A 17707-nucleotide genomic window follows, 5' to 3' on the forward strand; every position below is an offset into this window, starting at 1 on the left:
GCATTACCTTCTAATTAGTCTTTCACATTTTTCTCCTGCACACATTAGCATTCAGCTGGTACCTAAATGGGAGGGTGGAATGGGACAAAGTGAAGGTTAGTTCCTTTGATACATACTAACTACAGTCGCAGTGATTTAGCTGCCTGTAGTTGGAGAAATAGAACATAAGTATTTTTAGACTACTTAGGTTTTCATTTTCCTTGTTTTTATGTGCTTACATATATGTGTATGTATCATTATGTAACAATTTTGTGATGAATCTTGAGACTGATGATGAACTGCTACGGCTACTTGTTATTAATGCTGCCTTCTTTGCCTTACCTTAGCCATTTGAAAAACCCAAAAATTCAATGCTAGGCATCTCCCTCAGGCTGCTTTCCTTTAAACATCAGCCTGTGCTGTTCAGAATTTTGCAAGAACAAAATCAAAGATGTATTTTTTGCTCCTGTAATAAAACTGTAAGTCATAGAAAATCACTGTTACATATACTCACCCAAATCTCTGTAGGCTCTAGCAGCAAATTCCCTGCAGATTCCTTTTACACTATAACTAAATTACTGTCATGGGATTAGCTGTAATACTGTGGGCTCAAACTGAGGCTTTTCTTTGCTAGCAGAGATTTGCAGTCTTACCCAAGGCAGAATGGAGGAGAAAGGAAAGGAGCCAGCTATAGCAAGAAAGGGAGTCTGGGAAAGTAGACTTCAGTTAATAGAAACTACAACTGGAAGCTAAGATACGAAAGAGGAAACATCTTATATTGGTTTGCCAGGTATAAAGAGGAAACAATAGTGATGGTCTGTGTTGGTAAATTAAATATCTGTATGAACGTATTTTTCCACTTCTGTATTTTCAGTTTCCTTTAAAAAACAAAATAAAACATCTCCCCAACTTTACTCAGGATTTTAAGGTAATAAAAATTACTGAATTTTAAAATAAAGCACTCAAAAACTTAACAAACAAGAAAAGAAATTCTCTGGACAGTATTCATTTAATTCCTTGTGTACTTGATTTTTTTTTCTGCTGAAATTTTACCATCCTCACTGTAAAAGATAAATTGTTTTGTAGAATGAACTCAAGCTTGCATAGTGACTTATTGTTTTTAAAACTGCTTTTTTTTGTAGAAAAGGTTGGAAGGTCAGCTGTGAATGCAGATGGACTGTTTGTGTTAAATGATTTCACAGGAATAGTACTTTAAGGTGCCAAATGACTTTGCCCTCTGTCCTTGTCTTTGCCAGTGCTAATGCCTTCTCTTAAAAATACCCACAGTACTTCAGACTTTTTATAGGTGATCATTAGGGGGTCACTTATTTCAAAGTGCACCATTTCAAAGTCAGCAGTTAGATCAGTAGACATGCTGACATTTTCAGCTATCTATAAAGTAAATGGGGCATGTATCCTGAGAACATAAAATGTCATGGAGTGCTACATAGTTTCAAAATTTAGATGTGCTCGAAACCTCATTTTCTTTCACCCTAATCACTGTATGCGTCTTTTCCTCGCTTTAAAACCAGAAAATTAGTTCAAATGTTGTAAATAGTTTTAGCAATCAGTAGGAATTCCAGTTATTTGCTGTTCCACAAGGATTTGGGGGAAATGAATGGATTAATATTCACGAAGCAGTGAGGTGCAAAGGTTAGTTAGACAAATTTTTTATGTCACATAAAACTTTTCCAAATTTCAAAGGTTTTTCTATCTGCCATTTAAAGTAAAACTGATATATTTTGTTTAAATACAAAGGGACAGAAAAAGGCTCACACAGAACAGTTTGCACCTTTGTCTTCAGGCAGGAGACCAGAATGTAAGAAACACAGCTTCAAGTCTCTATGTGCTATTCCCAAATGAATACCTTTAGAGCAGAGTGTTTGAAAGTAGTATCTGATCAAACACAATGATCTGGATGCTTTTTCTGGTTCAGAAAGTCCCTGAACTGCATAGGGTCAGAAGCCAAGAGGATATACCAGGGAAAGAAAAACATTTTGGGGGGAAAAAGAGGAAGCTTAGGATGTCCTACATTCAGTTCTGAATAAGAGTTTTAATGTTCTGTGTTCTTATGGGAAAATGCATCTCTCAAGTTGGTCTAATGTCTGCTGTACTGCAGATTCAACTTCTCTTTTGTAAACAGACCCAATACTTTTTCATAAGAAAATGAACTGTTTTCATAAGAAAATGAAGCAACTCTATAAGGAGATATTAAGAGATACAGATACAGGAATGTTTGGTGGTAAATGCATTCGATCACAGATATTTTTAGCTGTACTTTTTATCTTTCTTTTGCTCAGGAAGTCAGATGTTAAATATATGCACACTAAATGAAAAAAACCAACTCAAAACAACAAAAAATTTCAGTTTCAAGGAAGCATTATTTTCTGAGTTGAATGATGGAAAAATTGATATCGAAATATATAAACAGCTGACAGAAATCACTCTGAGAGAAGAATTTGAAAATTGTACAGTGAGAGGTGCAAACGAATAGGTGCTCATCCATGAGCATCACCTTTGGTGGACTCACTAAGGCAGAAAACTTGTGAGAAAATACTAATTGGATATTTTTGTAGACTGTCTCGTCATGCAGATTTGCATATGTGCTGGTTAAAATTTGCACTGACTATCTCAGTTCTGGCAAGACCTGACTTTTAGTTTGTTGGCTCTGCAACTTGAGTAAGGTAACTTCTAGTATGTTTCTTTCTCTAAGTAAATATGTGGGCAGTAACACATTTAATAATTAAAGTATTAGCAGATAAAATTAATGATTCTTAGTTCAAAGTGATATATGCTTGGACAAAATATTGATTAATTGCTTAAGCCTACTATTTTCCATAAAATTGCTCTACAGAATATTGGCAAATGTTTGCTTTTGACAATATAGTGCAATTTGCAGGGATGAAAAATTTCTGATTTCATATATGATAGTGCTCCAGAATTTTTCAAAACTCAGAGTTACTTTGGTGGAGAACAGAAGTCTTTTCTTAGCACACTCACACATTCAAACATTCAGTTCAAACTAAGTCATAAGTGTGTGCCAATTAAAATTTCATCTCTTTTTAAAAATAACATAAATGCAGGAAAAAAAAAATTAGTAAATCATGCTCCAGTGCTCATAAGCAGGTGACAAGAAGGTATTGTTTTAGTGTAGGTGTCAGTTGCTAGGTCTTAGGTAATACTCAGGCAATAGAAAATGCAAGAATTATGCTAAAGAAGCACCCCTGTAAGTTAATGGGGGAATCAGAAAAGAGATGACTACCTGCTTTAAGTACCTGATGGAATAGGAAAGAATCAGAAAGAGCACTGGTTGAGTACTTTGTCCCACAAGAGATCTTACTTAATTTGCAGAGCAGACAAGTTTTTCTGAGTTCTATTGAAGAGTTGCCAGTTGGATCATGAATCATCCTAGTGCAGACATTAACATAATTCATGAACACTGTGTTCTATCCAGCAGTCCGAGCTTGTACCATTATGCTGTGTAGCTTTATTATTTCTTTTGAATGTTTTCAGCTTAATGAGATTAATTTAGATATAAGCTGTTTTGCCTGAGTTTATATTGCTGTAATGTGACTGATTTCAACATGCAATTGTTTAAAACTGTTTAGAAACTTCATAGATTTGTCAATGAATATATCCACTTTATAGACAACATTTAAGTATTTTGCATCTTGCCTATAGACATGCAGATATTACCTAATGTTATTTCACCTTGAATTAAAGCTTTCTTCAAGGATGTGTGGTACAGGTTTTCCATCTTGTAAAAAGAGGGAGTAGATTTATTTTTATGCAACAATAAACCTAAATAAATAGCAGCATTTTATAAGATGTCCACAGCTGACCTTTAAGACATCCAGTTTGGTGTGTGACCATGATGTACCAGTTATATGTTTAAGATCAGTATCTTCAAGTAATGTCTTTCATCCAGTCATATCATTGCTTAGAAAGGTAAGCACAAGATGAAATAATTCTGCTGCTCTACTACACTTTGAGTTACTTACAGATTTTAATCATATTTTCATCATGACATTTAAGATGCTGGGAGTTCTGAGTTCCAGTGGGACTGGCATATGTTTTTGTGTCCCATTTCTCTGATGAAGCTAGTAGGTATCCTGACACTGATATATTATCATATAATATATGCAGTTTTTAAATATTCAGCGGTTTTACAACAGTGAAACAGAACAATATATTGTGTTATTTGTAAATGATAGTGTAAAATATTGATACAAGTTAATATTTCCACTGAGTTCTAAAAGTTATGCCCTATTCTTTGAAGTATTTCTGACTGATACAAATAGTTGTTAATTGACACAGCTACAACTCTTTGAAGCTGAATAACAGTATATTTAAAGATTAAAAAATTAAGGAATGAAAAATCCAGAGATTACCCAAATGACCTTGTGGTCAACGTGAGACCTAGAAATCACCCTGTCATGTGCCAGACTTCTGGCACTTTTTGTAGCCATGAGTAGACTGCTTGTACCACCTTAACCATCTCACTCAAATGGATCTCTTCAGTACCTTCTGTAGACAATGGAGAACTTCACTCCTCCTGAGAAGAATGCCCTCAGAATGTGTCCATGTGGCTTTTCCAGTGGGTGCAGTACAACAGCTAGTAATTTTCTAAGAGGAGCAGCTAAGAATTATGTTAAAATGTTGTGCAAAATATTATGTTATGTTATTTAATAATATAGTAACAATGTATTATGTGTGTTTCTTCTTTTGTATGAAGAAAAAACAGAAAATCAAACTCCTAGATCATCTGACAGAAAAATGAGGGAACCAGAGACTGGAGGAAGCAATGTTCTGGTGAGATAAGGTGGAAGCAGCAGATGGGACTCCCTAATGCCTGGACTGAATAAGATGCATTCTGCAATGTTAAAACTTAAAAATAGATCTTTCAAATAAAATTCCAAGCTGTAAAATACGTTCTGATAAGCAATGTAATGGTTGCAGAATTCTAACATTGTAGTGAAATGATATGAAATGTAACTTCAGCTATGTGCTCTTAACTGCTGCAGCTAAAGAGAAGATTTTGTTTTCTTCAGTCATGCCTTTGTAGTTTGATTTCTTGGACTTGGAATGCACATACCCATTATTTAATTGGCTTATTTACAATCTTAGCAACTCTTAGCTCCCATATTTTAAGCAAGAAATAGAAGGAATTGTTATGAATATGAAAAAGCAATCCCACATTTTAAAGAATCTGCAAACCTAATTTAATACCAAAGTCCAGAAGCATTGATCAGTCTATAAAGAAAACATAGACTTTTGAAGCATTGTGCTGTGAATTTGGAATTAATGTTTTTACAAGTACAAAGTTCTTAAAAATTCTGTGTAAGTTTCAAAGCAATCTAAAAGAAAATGTCTCCAGATTATGTAAAAAAAAAGTTTTATTTCATAAGTTTTGTTGTATTAATACTTGTTTTAATTTTTAGTATTTCAAATTGTATTTTCACTTTAGTAATTTATAATAACAAATCTAGTTTTTAATCAACTGCTATTGCAAGCTGTCATGGTTCAGTGATATCATCTGAATTTGTTTGTATTAATGCTAATGTTTCTATCAAAATTTATGTGGAAAAACATGCAATCATATTTTAAGAAGTTCTATTTATGCTAATACTTGAGAGAGATTATGAAGCTATTGTCAGCTTCTCTATTTCAAAATTGAGGCAGCATAAATATATTGATATCAGAAGTATATGGTTTTTAAAATTTATTGGTGTATGATCAAGATGATCTAGTCTGTGTATGCATATGCGTGTGTGGTTACTTTTTATAATGTAAAAACATGAATGATGATTTACTCAAAATAAAACCTAGGACAATGCTGTACATGCATGTTCTTGAAAAAAAAAATTCTCAGGGCATCTTTTATAATTAAAATAAATAAAATCACTTACCTATGGAGGGTATTTATTTAAAATAGTGATAATGCTGGATGTATGCTGTCTTGTGTGAAGTACAAAATGTTTCTTTGGATTTAGCACTGTCTGAATTCTTAAGCTTCCTACACTGCAGTTGGATTTAGCTGTATTCACTGTCTTAAGTCACAGGCATTGTTTGAGGTCTGTGGAAATACTTAATTTTTCAGTTTATTTTGCATCCTGGCATATTATCTTGTAAATCACAAATTTCTTTAAAAGCTTCTTCAAGTTTTATGATGTTTAACATTCAGTACTGATAAAGGCGTACAGATGACCGGGGCTGGCTCCTCCTGGGCTCTGCTTTTGGTTCATGAATGCAAGCAGATACTCCCAGTTCCCCAGGGACAGCTGACTCGAGTGCCAGCTACAGCTGCTCACCCGTGGGCCACAGGAGACTGCTCAGTCTGTTCTTAGTCTGACCTTTGCCAGGGACCAAACTCGGATCATCAGCAGCCAGCTGTAGAACAGGACTCAAAACTGTATTTGCCCTTTCGATGCCTTTACTAGAGCAATGCAGAACAACCTGTAAGTTCAGAAATTTGAAGCTCTTCCTCCCCTTCATAAACATGTAATGAGTTCTGTAAACTGTCTTTTGTTTCTTCTTGGTTGTCATTGTCTGTCGTTTTAAACTGATTAATTTATTTAATGCTGATAACACATGCTCTACCCAATAACCCTATTGTGTATTAAATTCCTTCAATGTAATCTTTAAATGCTCTGTTTAGACATTTTTTGGAGTGGACATTTTCCTTGTGCAGTACCTCTGGTGTCTTGTGCATACTTTCATCAGTCCTTTACACTACAGACCTCCATCCAAACAATCTTTTTAGGGGCCACTTCCTTCTGGATTAGTTCTGTTAAACAGCACCAATGCTTTTGAACCCTTCAGAGCATTGTTTTTACCTGCTGGTCAGCTGTAGCTCAGGAATAACAGCTGAAGGTCAACTGTGCAGTGGAATTCATTGGTTTTCATATAGACCAGTGGCAGGAAGGAGTGATTCTCTTTCTGGGTGCATTTGTAAAGCAATCTGGAGTTAGGTTTGATGCACCTTCATAGTCTAGTCAGAGAGCAGAGCCTGCCTCCTGAGTCCTTTTGTGAGTGGCTTACACCAGTGTCTGGGCTGTTGTGGGCAGACATCAAATGGTAACTGAGATGATTTTTAGAGATTTACCAGCTTTATCGTATAATGTATGTTTTTATCTTCTCTAGCAGATGTATCTGTTTATGTGTGTTTACTGATAGACACCTGTGAAATTCCTTGCCAAATGATTTTGAAAAGTCTTCTCCCTTTTGGGCAATTATTTAGTGAAGGTTGTATGAGCAAGCAGAATAACGCTGAGATCTGTTAGTTGCATAAAACTAGAAGTAGTTTTTTGCGTTGTTTTGTACTTTATACATAGGAGTCTGCTAATTAAAATCTATTAAATGTTAAGATCTTGTCATTCTGTTGGAAGCACTGCTCTACTTGAATAAAGGAAATTGTGTTTAGATCATGGATATTTTTCTGAAACAGCTTGGCAACACCTTTTGGATTTTAGGATCCACTCTGTGAATAGATTTGTTCTGGACATACTTTTTTTTCTACCAATGTTTGCCTTAGTTCAGTTATAGAGTCCTGTTACATAGTTCACCCTGGTGTCTAGATGATATTACAGGTAGAAATTCTGGGTTTAGGAGAGGGCTAGCTTTGTGCTATGAAATAGTACAGGCCAGATTTTCCAAAATCGAATACCTAAGTTATTTTTCAGAACTATTTTGTTTTTAATTCAAAGAATATTTTAAAGCACATCATGTACTCTGAGAAAATTAGGTGATTTGACAGTCTGCATAAACACTTTGAAAGAGGTCACACTCACAAAGTAGACTTCATGATAGTGCAATTTCTACACTAATAAAGATCTCTAGACAGGGGCTATAAATTCTCTTTAAGGGCTTGATACTGCTTCTGTTTTTATAACTGGCAAAATTCTGCAAACATTGAGGTCACTGGGATATTAAGACTCCTTGCAACAGAAGATAACACGGAGGAATCTGCAGTATTGGGGAATGAGCTTCCTGAATATTTTGGCATGTGAATATCTGAGGCTTTTTATTCAGATTTTTCACTAAAATAATGATTTTCGAAGGTTCTGTTCTGTGGTTGTTGAGTTTTCTTTTAATTTCAAAGGTAGATTTTACAAGTCACATTTTTGTCACTTTGAGCCTGAATGAAATTAGCTTGTTACATGGCATTAATAAAATACTGCTAGGATGACCTAGTGCGAGCTGGAGAGACAAAACAGGTTTTCACATTTCATATTTCACTGTCTTTTTATTCTAAAATAAATTAATAAAATAAAAGTAAAGCCGCTTACATACCAAAGAATAGAAACTATTACCTTTATTCACATTTCTGTTGGATCAATCACTCTGCCAATGAACAGTAATGTTCTAAAAGTTTCTTCAAAAATCATGAAAAGGAATGGTCGGTCCACTTTGATGACAGGAGGCACCGTGAATGCAGTTATTTCTGACCCACTTGCTGCTGCAGCCTCAGTTCCTTCTTCATCCACTTCAATAACTGCCTTTTGGACAACCTGAAGTGCAAGGTAGGAATAAAATATGTGACAGAAATAAGTACTAGCATGAAAAGTATTTTTCCAGGTGAAGGCATTCAGTCTTCTGTTAAGGATTAAAATGAGGAGGTCAGTTCAATCTGTTAGACTGGTAGAGCCATGTGCTGTCTACTTCAGCAGCAGAGGAGTCAGCACAGCCACTATGCCCACAGTGCTCTCAGTGTGGATGCTAGTTCAGGAGTCATTGCACTTTTCCACATCTCTGAGCACAGACCTCACTTAGAGATTGGGGCTTTTGCATGAAGCAACCATTGCATTTATATAGAGTGCTCCTCTATGACACCTAAGCGTGCAGAGGAGTTTCTAAAAAGTAGGAAGTATGTTTTCACCAGTCACACACACTGCCTGGCTGGGTATGCCATTCACAGTTGATTTTGTGAGAGCTTAGGGAAATGCACTATTCTTGGCTTTTCCCCCTGTATATTTCTAATTTGTGCATTTGGTAGCACAGACCAAATATGTACAGCAATGAGGTACAGTCCTGTTTGAGTTTGAGGACCTTCCCTTCCCACTGGAATTGCAGCCTGGTGGAATCTGATTTTTTATTTTTTCATCTTTTCTATTTTGTTCTTTCAGCCTGTGCATACCTCTGAGTGCTTCTGCTGTGTTTGTGTCTGTATTGGTGAACTGCCTGGTCAGCTACTGGATTTCCAGCTCCTGAACTGCTAATTCTAGGAATAACTTATGTGAAAACAGTTGAAGGACTTCACCAGTGTTGAGCTTTCTGCTACATATTCTTAAATAATAAATTTGTCTTTCACAATTCTCGGGGACAGGATGCTCCTCTGGCACTTTGTAGCTGATGCACATATTGCTTCTAATATCAGTTAGCATCTCCTGTTAAAAGTGTGATTTTTTCATAACACAATAGACTTAACTGCTGAGAATCAGCATGAAAGTTACATGATCAAGAGGGAGAAAAGTGCTGCAGATTGCCAGTATATTTCCCAACTGTTATTTTCCCAACTATATTTCCAAACTATTTCCCAAGCAAAATAATTTATACCAAACTGAAAAATCACTGCAATTTTATCCATTAAATATTTATTATTAGGATGTTACATCTTCTCAGAAAGGTTGTTTAGTTAAGCCGCCACAGTTTTGAAAACCTGTAGGTCAAGCATTAGAGTTTTTGAAACTTGTATAAAAGTGTTTATTATACCACCCTATTAACTGGCTAATCACAAAGGCTTCTATAAGGTTTTGGTGTAGGGAGACTCGTAAGAGCAGCACCAGAAAGATTCTTTCTTGTAGGGTAAAAATATCCAAAGGGAGGGTGCAAAGTAGGTGGAGCCAGGCTTCTTGTTGGAGCCCAGCGGCAGGACCAGAGGCAGTGGGTACCAACTGAAACACAGAAGGTTCCCTCTGAACATCAGCAAATGGGTCTTCATATGAGGGTGACTGAGCTCTGGCACAGGTTGCCCAGAGATATTGTAGATTCTTTCTCTTTGGAGATATTCAAAAGCTGTCTGGACATGGTCCTCAGCAACCTGCTCTAGGTGATCCTGTTTGAGCAGAGGATTTGGACCAGGTGACCTCCAGAGGTCCTTTCCAGCCTTCACCATTCTGTGAATCTGGGAAGCCTCTTCTGGAGTTACAGTCCTGGATTGTCAGTGCCATACAACCCTCCACAACCACAAGCAGTTGCATGCTACAATTTCCTTACATAAGTTTGTAAAGCTATGTTTTTAAATCCTGTGCCAGATTAATTTCATTTGGGTCTTGTTTATAACTTCAATTTGTTTCATAAATTTTTTTACTTTTACTGTAATGTATGAATTTCTATTTAAAATTAATTGCTTTTCATCTAGTTCCACACACTCCATTCTTGTGGGCACAATTATCTCTGTGTTTTATGTCTTTCACCTCCTTTCTTTGACCATACCTTTTAATTTTCTATCATCAGCAAATTGTCTTTTCTATAGACTAGCAGTTTCTTTTTTGTAAGACATCTCTGGTCACATAGACCTGTTCATTCTTGATATTGATGTGATTGACAAATCCTTTGTTTTTCATTCTTTTCTGCTTCTCATTCTGCCTCTGTTTTTTTATCAGTTTTCTGAAATTCATCTATGCTCTCCCTTAAACAGTGGTACAAAATATCTCTTCGTCCTCGGGGCTGTGTTCCTGTCTGCTTGGCTGTTCACTGCCCTTGCCTTTACCTGTTTAAAAGTTCTTTAGTTTTAGCATATGAAGTGGAACATTTGTTTGGGTCGGAGTACAGCTCTGTTGTGCCAATCCTTTACTGTGAGATTCTGTTTTTTCTCTTCCATGGTATGCAGAAGGAAAAGCAGGAGTGCTTTGACTTTTCTTTCTCACTGTTATCTTTTTGAGATTTTACTATTTAAACTTTTGAAAGTTCTTTATTTTTTGAGAAGTTTACCTTTCTCTGGACTGTGTATGAGGAGTTCCCTCCTTGAATTTCCTTCTTTGCCCTGGCTTTTCTCATTTGACTGTTATTTACAATGTCTTTCTTGTTCACAGTTTTTGTGAAATTGTGCTCATTCCCTGCCAACCATATTCCTCTTGAGGCAGAGCTTTTCTCCTGTGCTGGGTTAGCTTTGGGAGTCGTTGAGCACCTATGAGATGTCACTGCCCTTACCTCTACACACCTCATACCTGAAGTGGGATCTGTCCTGATTAGGATGGGTAGATTGCAAATACCTGGCAGGTGAGGTACTCGGCTAATGGTGTCTCTATAAATTTATATGACCATCTTGGCTGGGCCATTTATATACTATTATAATCCAAACAGCAAATCATTTTAGAAGGCTTACCTGTGAAACTGCTGCATATTCGTGATCTGTCAGGTGACTAAGATCTGCTGAATGTGTAAAGAGCTTTTTAATTCCAAGACCTTGAAGCAGTTTCTTCATTTTGTATTTTTGCTCTAGTTTAAACTTTGGAAATGAAATATCCACTTTTCTGTTAAAAAAAATAAAATTCAATGCAAACAGTAGGTCACTTGACTGCTGAAATGCACACTACTCAGGAATTAAGCTTTACACTGAAAAAGAAGGGAAGAAAACTGAAGAGTCTCTGCTGGCATTTAGGTTGGCAGAAAATAATTTCTAATCTGTTGATTGCCAGTGATGTTAGAAATAATGTCCTCTGTATAAATACTTCCACCAACAGTTACAGTGTCCTGATACCAGGGTGACACACTAATTTATTGACTGGTGGAAAGAATTGTCACTTCAGGAACTATATTTCACAGGGATCATTTGTGCTGGCATTTTTGTATTCAAATTTATCAATTCCTCTCGGTTTTCCATGGTAAGAAATGTTTAATAAATGTCTAGATTTACTGTGGATTTTGCTTGGCAGTGCTAAATTTAAGGAGAGAGAAGACCTAAGGAAGAAGAATATGGAAAGACTCATGCCCTCAGAGAGAGACATTTTTAACTGAGATGAGTTAAAGATTTGTCCCTCAGAATTGAAACTTTCACATGCCACTTTGGCTGTGGATAGGCCATTAAAGGACCTCTACTCTGTAGATACCTCTTGCCACAGAGATGCTAACATGGTAAAAGGCTTAGGAAGACCAGCTTATCTTTGCTGGGCTTTGTTGCTTTGCTGCAGTAGACATCAAAGACATTAGGGCCCCATGGGTGTCAAAGCAATACCTGGTTTTCATGTTTCCAAGCCAGGATTCCACAAGCTCTGTAGTCAAATGGTCTTCAATTGAAATGTAGTCTCCTCCTTTTTCTGGGATAACAATCAGCATGTGGGCATTCCCTTTGTAAGGTATCTTTATCACAGTGCATCTTAAGTTCTCATCAAAAGTTGAATTAATTTCATCTGACCTGAACATCATGGGTACCTGTACACTTCTGTATTTGTTTATGTGGAAAGTCTCCATTTCTGTGAATTTGGAATTAAATGGATAGACCCACTTGCCTGAGGAAAGAAAGAAAGAAAGAAAGAAATGAAGTAATTCCATGTGTTTAGGTTTATTTACAAAAAAAAGTTCTGAAATGTTTAAAAACCCGTAGGATATTTTATGTATCCAATTGAAGTGGCTGTCAATTGTGTCTGGGATAAGTGAATGACAATTTCATGTTTATGCTTATTTTATGTTATTTTATGTTTATTGTATATACATTTTTTTACAGAAGAAAACCAAAGTAATCCACAAAATAAACTTCTTCATTTGCACAGAAAGACGGGAAATATTTTTCTAAGGTTGGGTAGTTGCCACCCAAGTTCAGAATTTATGTTCTCTTTGTTTATTAAATACCTGGTGAGCATCTGACCTTCCCTAACATGTAACCTTCTCTTAAATTCTCTACCAGCTGTTCAATATCCTGTATTTCATTTAATGATCCAATATTTCGGATGGGGATTTAGCAGTGCACTGACCTCTCCACGGAATGGTTGCCGCCTATCACTGGTATTTCTTTCCCTCCCCCTGTAAGGTACTTGGGTTCCTCTGGGGCAGATGATTCTTGATGGAAATTGAGAAATTATTTTTGTTTCAATGATTTTGTGTACTATGTTAAATCAGTCCATGATTTTATGCCCAGTATCCAGCATTCAAGACTACTCTGATTAAGACTTTTTCATTTTAATGGGTGAATGAAAATAAAACATGGTTTCTAGTTATAAAGAGGGATAATTTTTAGATGGACTGAGATAGTTTGATACAGGGCTTTTTGTTCTCTTTGAGACTATTGTATGGAAGAAAGCATAGAAGAATGGTGGTTCCCTATCATGAAAAGTATTTTCCTATTAAATAAGCTTAATAGAAGAAAGTAAACCTAGAGACGTAGGGAAAACAGAACATCTAAATTCATTTAAACTCCTCCTAATGTAGCTTAAGCTAGAGTTTTAATTCTTCCAATAAATAATTATTTTGCAAAATGAAAACAGCAATTACCTTTGAAGACAATGTAGTTGACAAGCACCAGTTTATTATGGCGGTCCAGCTCTTCAAAAAGCCCTGTGATTTTTCCTTTGCTCCTTTTGTTAATGTTTTGATTTATGAAAAGTTTTGCCTGTGTGAAGTTTGAAAAGTCCACTTTCAGGAATTCCATGTCAAAGTACTGCTTAGATAAATTCAGGAAAGACTCCTTGAGTTTGAAGTCCTTTTGAATGAAAGAAAGAGTACCTTGCAGAAGGAGAAATTCTTCATTGGTTGTGATGTTACCTATCAGTTGTTTAAACAAAGCTGGTAAGTGTTGCTGATCCACTCCGTCTTTCACAGCATGGAGGTTTAGACCTTTTACAATTTGTCTGTATGTTTCTCCTTTAGCTGCCAGCATACAGACACCCAGGAGAGCTGATACAGAAAGGGGAGAGATAATTATATTCTTATCATGTGTCATTGCAATTCTTCTGTAGAGATTAAATCCAAAATTTGCATTCTTTTCAGTGAAGTTGTGAAGAGTGAAGTCTTTGAGACTTTGGTCTTCAAAACCTTGGTCTTCAAAAGGCTTAGAGATATTTTTGTGATGATACCACTCTCTGGAAATACTGACATTGTTATTTCTTTCCAATAAATTACTCTCTTCTTCCTCCTTTGGAAATTTAGGTTTGATATCAGCCTTGATGAATTCAAAACATAGTTCACTTAAGAGAAGTATGTAGATTCCTGTTTTCATGTCGACATCCAATAATGAGCTCTTTGGTTTGTTTTATTTTCCTAGAAAAAAAGGCAACAAAATGACTTTTTAGTTTGTTCTTCCATTCACAGTGCCAAAGGTCATAGGTAGTGAAGTGGTCTTTCTGCATCTTCTACTCTAAACTTAAGATCTGGTTCCTATCTGAAAATTCAGATTTAGATCAGTGAAAGAGAAGTTTCCAACATCATTAAATTAATCCAGAAAAGATATTGCAATCTTCTGTTATTGGTGGTTCGCATCAGGAGTAGTTCACTGATTTTCCCTTGCTCACTTTTATTCCCTTTACAAAATGAAACCCAGATTTCAAGCACAATATGCAGCTCAAAGATGAAAAATGGACTTGCTAGACACTGTGTTGCAGCTTCTGCTCCTGTGAGACTGATGTCATCTCTAAGCACAAGAATTCTAGGCAGCATGTGGTAGAAACAACATGATTGCCTTTCATAGTTCCATCTCACTTTTCATCCTTCTGCTATAGACTGTTTATTACTACATTCAGATTGTTCTCCTGATCACATGCCATAGCATTCCCTGCTCTTTTCCACCTTGCTCTCCAGAAAATGCTGAAGTAGGTTTATCAGTGCTGTCTCCTGCCTAGCAATAGATGCTTCACTGTCAAATGGCACAAGGATGAAGCAGTTGTTCTATGCTTAAAATAAAGTATTTTACATAAGTTTTGATTTCTGAGCGAAGTTAATACAGGGTCTCTCATCTGGTCAACAAAATGTTTGGAGAAAACTAGGCACATCTTACAGGACACTTCAGCAAACCTTAGCATCGGACATTGTGTAAATTTGCAAATGAAATGCACTTTTCAAGCATAAAATGCAAATATAATTATCATCCATCTTTCCATTAAAGCAATATAATAATTCTCTCCCATACAGCAGTGTTGAATTGCACCTTATGGAAAAATTTTGAATGGCCACAACCTTTGGGGATGCATTTTCCCATTGTAAATTAAACAGGATATTCAAGACCACCAAACCCGCACAGATTCCTTTCTTATAGCAGTGGGCAAAGGGATAAATGAGATGAAAAGATGGATTATATGGCCTGTCATTAAAGTAGTAAGTGATTCAACAGTCTAGAATCACATGGCAACTGCTAACTACTCCTTTTAAGTAGTAAAAAGAGGATCTGTGACAGCAAATTATGGTCATTGTATAATTTGTGATTTGGCATATGGGAAAGCTGGTTTTATCCAATTTATTCAGAGTTCAGCTGAATTTCACAGTTGGCTGATTCAGGCTGTGGGAGTTAGTCCTGAAAAGGTATGTTGATGTGAGTATTGAGGCATTTGGGTGCCAAGTCACGAGGTGCTTTTGGCAGTCAGGTGTTGTGCTATTTTCTTTGGAGATAATAGGTCACGTTCTGTACTTGGTGCAACACAGATGGGCTGTCATGACTTAATCGGGAGGAGTGAAATTGCTGAATGTTATGCTTGCTCTAGAGAGCATGGCAGACAGAGAACAGAGTAAAATATGTGGCAAATATGTTGTGAATATTCTTTTCTTTATTTTTCTTTCCCATTAACCCTTGATTTATTTTTAATGAGATTCCCAGTGTCTGGATTGTGCGGGACTGGAGTAGGGAAGGGGATGACTTGACTTCAGCTCCTGCCTTGCTGGTCAAGTGGTGCATGCGACTTCTGGAATGCTGGGATACTCATTGTCCCCTGGCAGGCTGAAGCTGTGCAGTTCAAAGCTATGGCAGTAACTGCTGGGCATTCCTTCTGCTTATGCAGTGACCCACTTTGGTGGGAAGTAACACAGGCACAGAGGTCCTGTTCCTGCTGCAATGCTGCACCTGCCCTGGCAGCAAAGAAGGAGGTTCTTTCCTCTGGGAATCATCCCTACTTTGAAGAAGCATCTCTGAACACTGCAGAGTCAGCTCTGGCAAAGAGGCAGGGAGTGCAGAATTTTGCTTTTGATCATATTCAATCACAGGGAAGGGATTTTCTGCAGCAGCAGTCCCTCCCTCTGAAAGAGCATCAGGCCTAACTGCTCACTAGGCATTGCAGAGTGCAAGCTCTTGCTCACCTTTTCTAGGCACGGTGCAATTCCTGCACAACGTCCGGCAGTGCTGCGTTTGGCAGACGTCGCTGTTGCGTCTCTCTGGGAGGCCTGGGGCAGTGCTTGGCTCAAGTGGCCACCAGCTTCCCCAGGAGATGGGAAGGGACTGACTGGGCCAAGTGCTGAGCTGTCTTCCAGAGGGCTCTGCCTTCCCAACACAGATAGAGTTTGGACTGAAAGGGCAGGACAAACACAGAAGCTCTTGTTTACAGGTACATCCCAAACCTTTCAACACTCAAGAAAATATTCCTGCATCCTCAGGCAAACACATACACAAATGCTACTGATTTTGGTGTAATGAACATCATGGGAATAAGAACCTTGCAGATGCACTAAGTAATCACTGCAAATCCGAGATTGCAAACATTTAAATTTAACATTACAGCAGCCATATCATTCACCTTTACTAATAGAAATAGAGCTAGTAAAGATAGAACTGGTAAAAACAATAGAACTGGGAACAATAAAGTGGGATTTATGTACACTATAGACTTGTATTTTTAGACCTGATTGAAGCTTATTGCTAATTTTAGACAACTCAAATTTTGTGTAGAGCAGACAGTTCATTAATAAATGTGTTTTAGAGCAAAGTGAACATTATTTCCATTTTAAGAAATAGTTATTTCTAGTAACATCAATATCAAAGAAAGAAATTTCTTGTGCAAATGCCTTTTTCTTCTGAAGACATTAGAGCAAGAGAAAAATACATTAGAAGCTGATTAAGATCTGCAGCCATTTAAAATATCACATCTAGAGAATCATTGATAAAAACATACAATTGTGTATATATATATATTTATATATAAAAATATAATAATCTTTCCTTTATAATCTAAATGCTTCATATAAATCTTACCTTGCCTATTAGGTAGCTCTTCTGTTACTTTTCTCAATCAGCTATGTTTAAAATTGAAGTGAAGATGTCTGTCCCATTTAGAAGTTTTTGATCAAATATTTGCTCTTCCAAAGACTGATAATCTGGTTTTGTCTGTTATAAATTAACTGCTTTATAAACACTGCATATGTGTTTCCTATAAATGGCATAATAAGGTAGGGCTATATTCCAGTAAATATGTTCTGTCTTTCATGAGAAACAAGAAAACAATAAATTCTTTGCATTTAGCCCTTCAGCACCCTATCAGGATGTGGCCCCACACATCCACTAGCCCATGAGGATTATTTTTCAGGCAGGCTCTGAGCTACTCAGTGGTGGAAGCAGTATCCAATCCTGCTTAAATTACCCCCTTACAATATTCACCAAGGCAGGGGGAGCACAAGGGAGGGAGGGGGGAGGGAGGGGGGAGGGAGAAGGTACAGAACATTTGTAGGGGTGTTACCAGCTCCCTCGCCCTGCAATTTGGCCATGCTTTGAGAGGAGAGGCCAAGACTCCACTCCCACTTTGAAAAGCGTGCCAGGAATTTGGTGACGTATCAGTCTGCCAACATCAACTGCCTGATAACCATTGAAGGATGTTTCTCC

General features: G+C 36.9%; 2 protein-coding genes across 6 annotated transcripts in view; one reads left to right on the plus strand and one right to left on the minus strand.

The window, feature by feature from the left end:
• Nucleotides 1–8104, plus strand: part of PPP4R4 (protein phosphatase 4 regulatory subunit 4) — a 66561-nt gene extending 58457 nt beyond the window's left edge. For 3 of the 5 annotated variants that reach the window (XM_069018153.1, XM_069018156.1, XM_069018157.1), the window contains one exon: nt 614–4706. In XM_069018153.1, coding sequence (XP_068874254.1) covers nt 614–698 — 85 coding nt within the window. In that variant the 3' untranslated portion in view covers nt 699–4706. The other 2 variants (XM_069018154.1, XM_069018155.1) reach the window with 2 other exon arrangements.
• Nucleotides 8105–8204: 100 nt separating this feature from the next.
• Nucleotides 8205–17421, minus strand: SERPINA10 (serpin family A member 10). Its single transcript, XM_069018159.1, has 6 exons — nt 17084–17421; nt 16195–16400; nt 13408–14172; nt 12155–12428; nt 11306–11453; nt 8205–8489 (listed from the first exon to the last, which is right to left on the minus strand). Exons 3-6 carry the CDS (start codon nt 14129–14131, stop codon nt 8298–8300), a joined length of 1338 nt encoding a protein of 445 aa, XP_068874260.1. The 5' UTR covers nt 14132–14172; nt 16195–16400; nt 17084–17421; the 3' UTR covers nt 8205–8297.
• Nucleotides 17422–17707: the final 286 nt, after the last annotated feature.

The sequence above is a fragment of the Aphelocoma coerulescens genome, chromosome 5, assembly GCF_041296385.1.
Source record: "Aphelocoma coerulescens isolate FSJ_1873_10779 chromosome 5, UR_Acoe_1.0, whole genome shotgun sequence".
Lineage (NCBI taxonomy): Eukaryota > Metazoa > Chordata > Aves > Passeriformes > Corvidae > Aphelocoma > Aphelocoma coerulescens.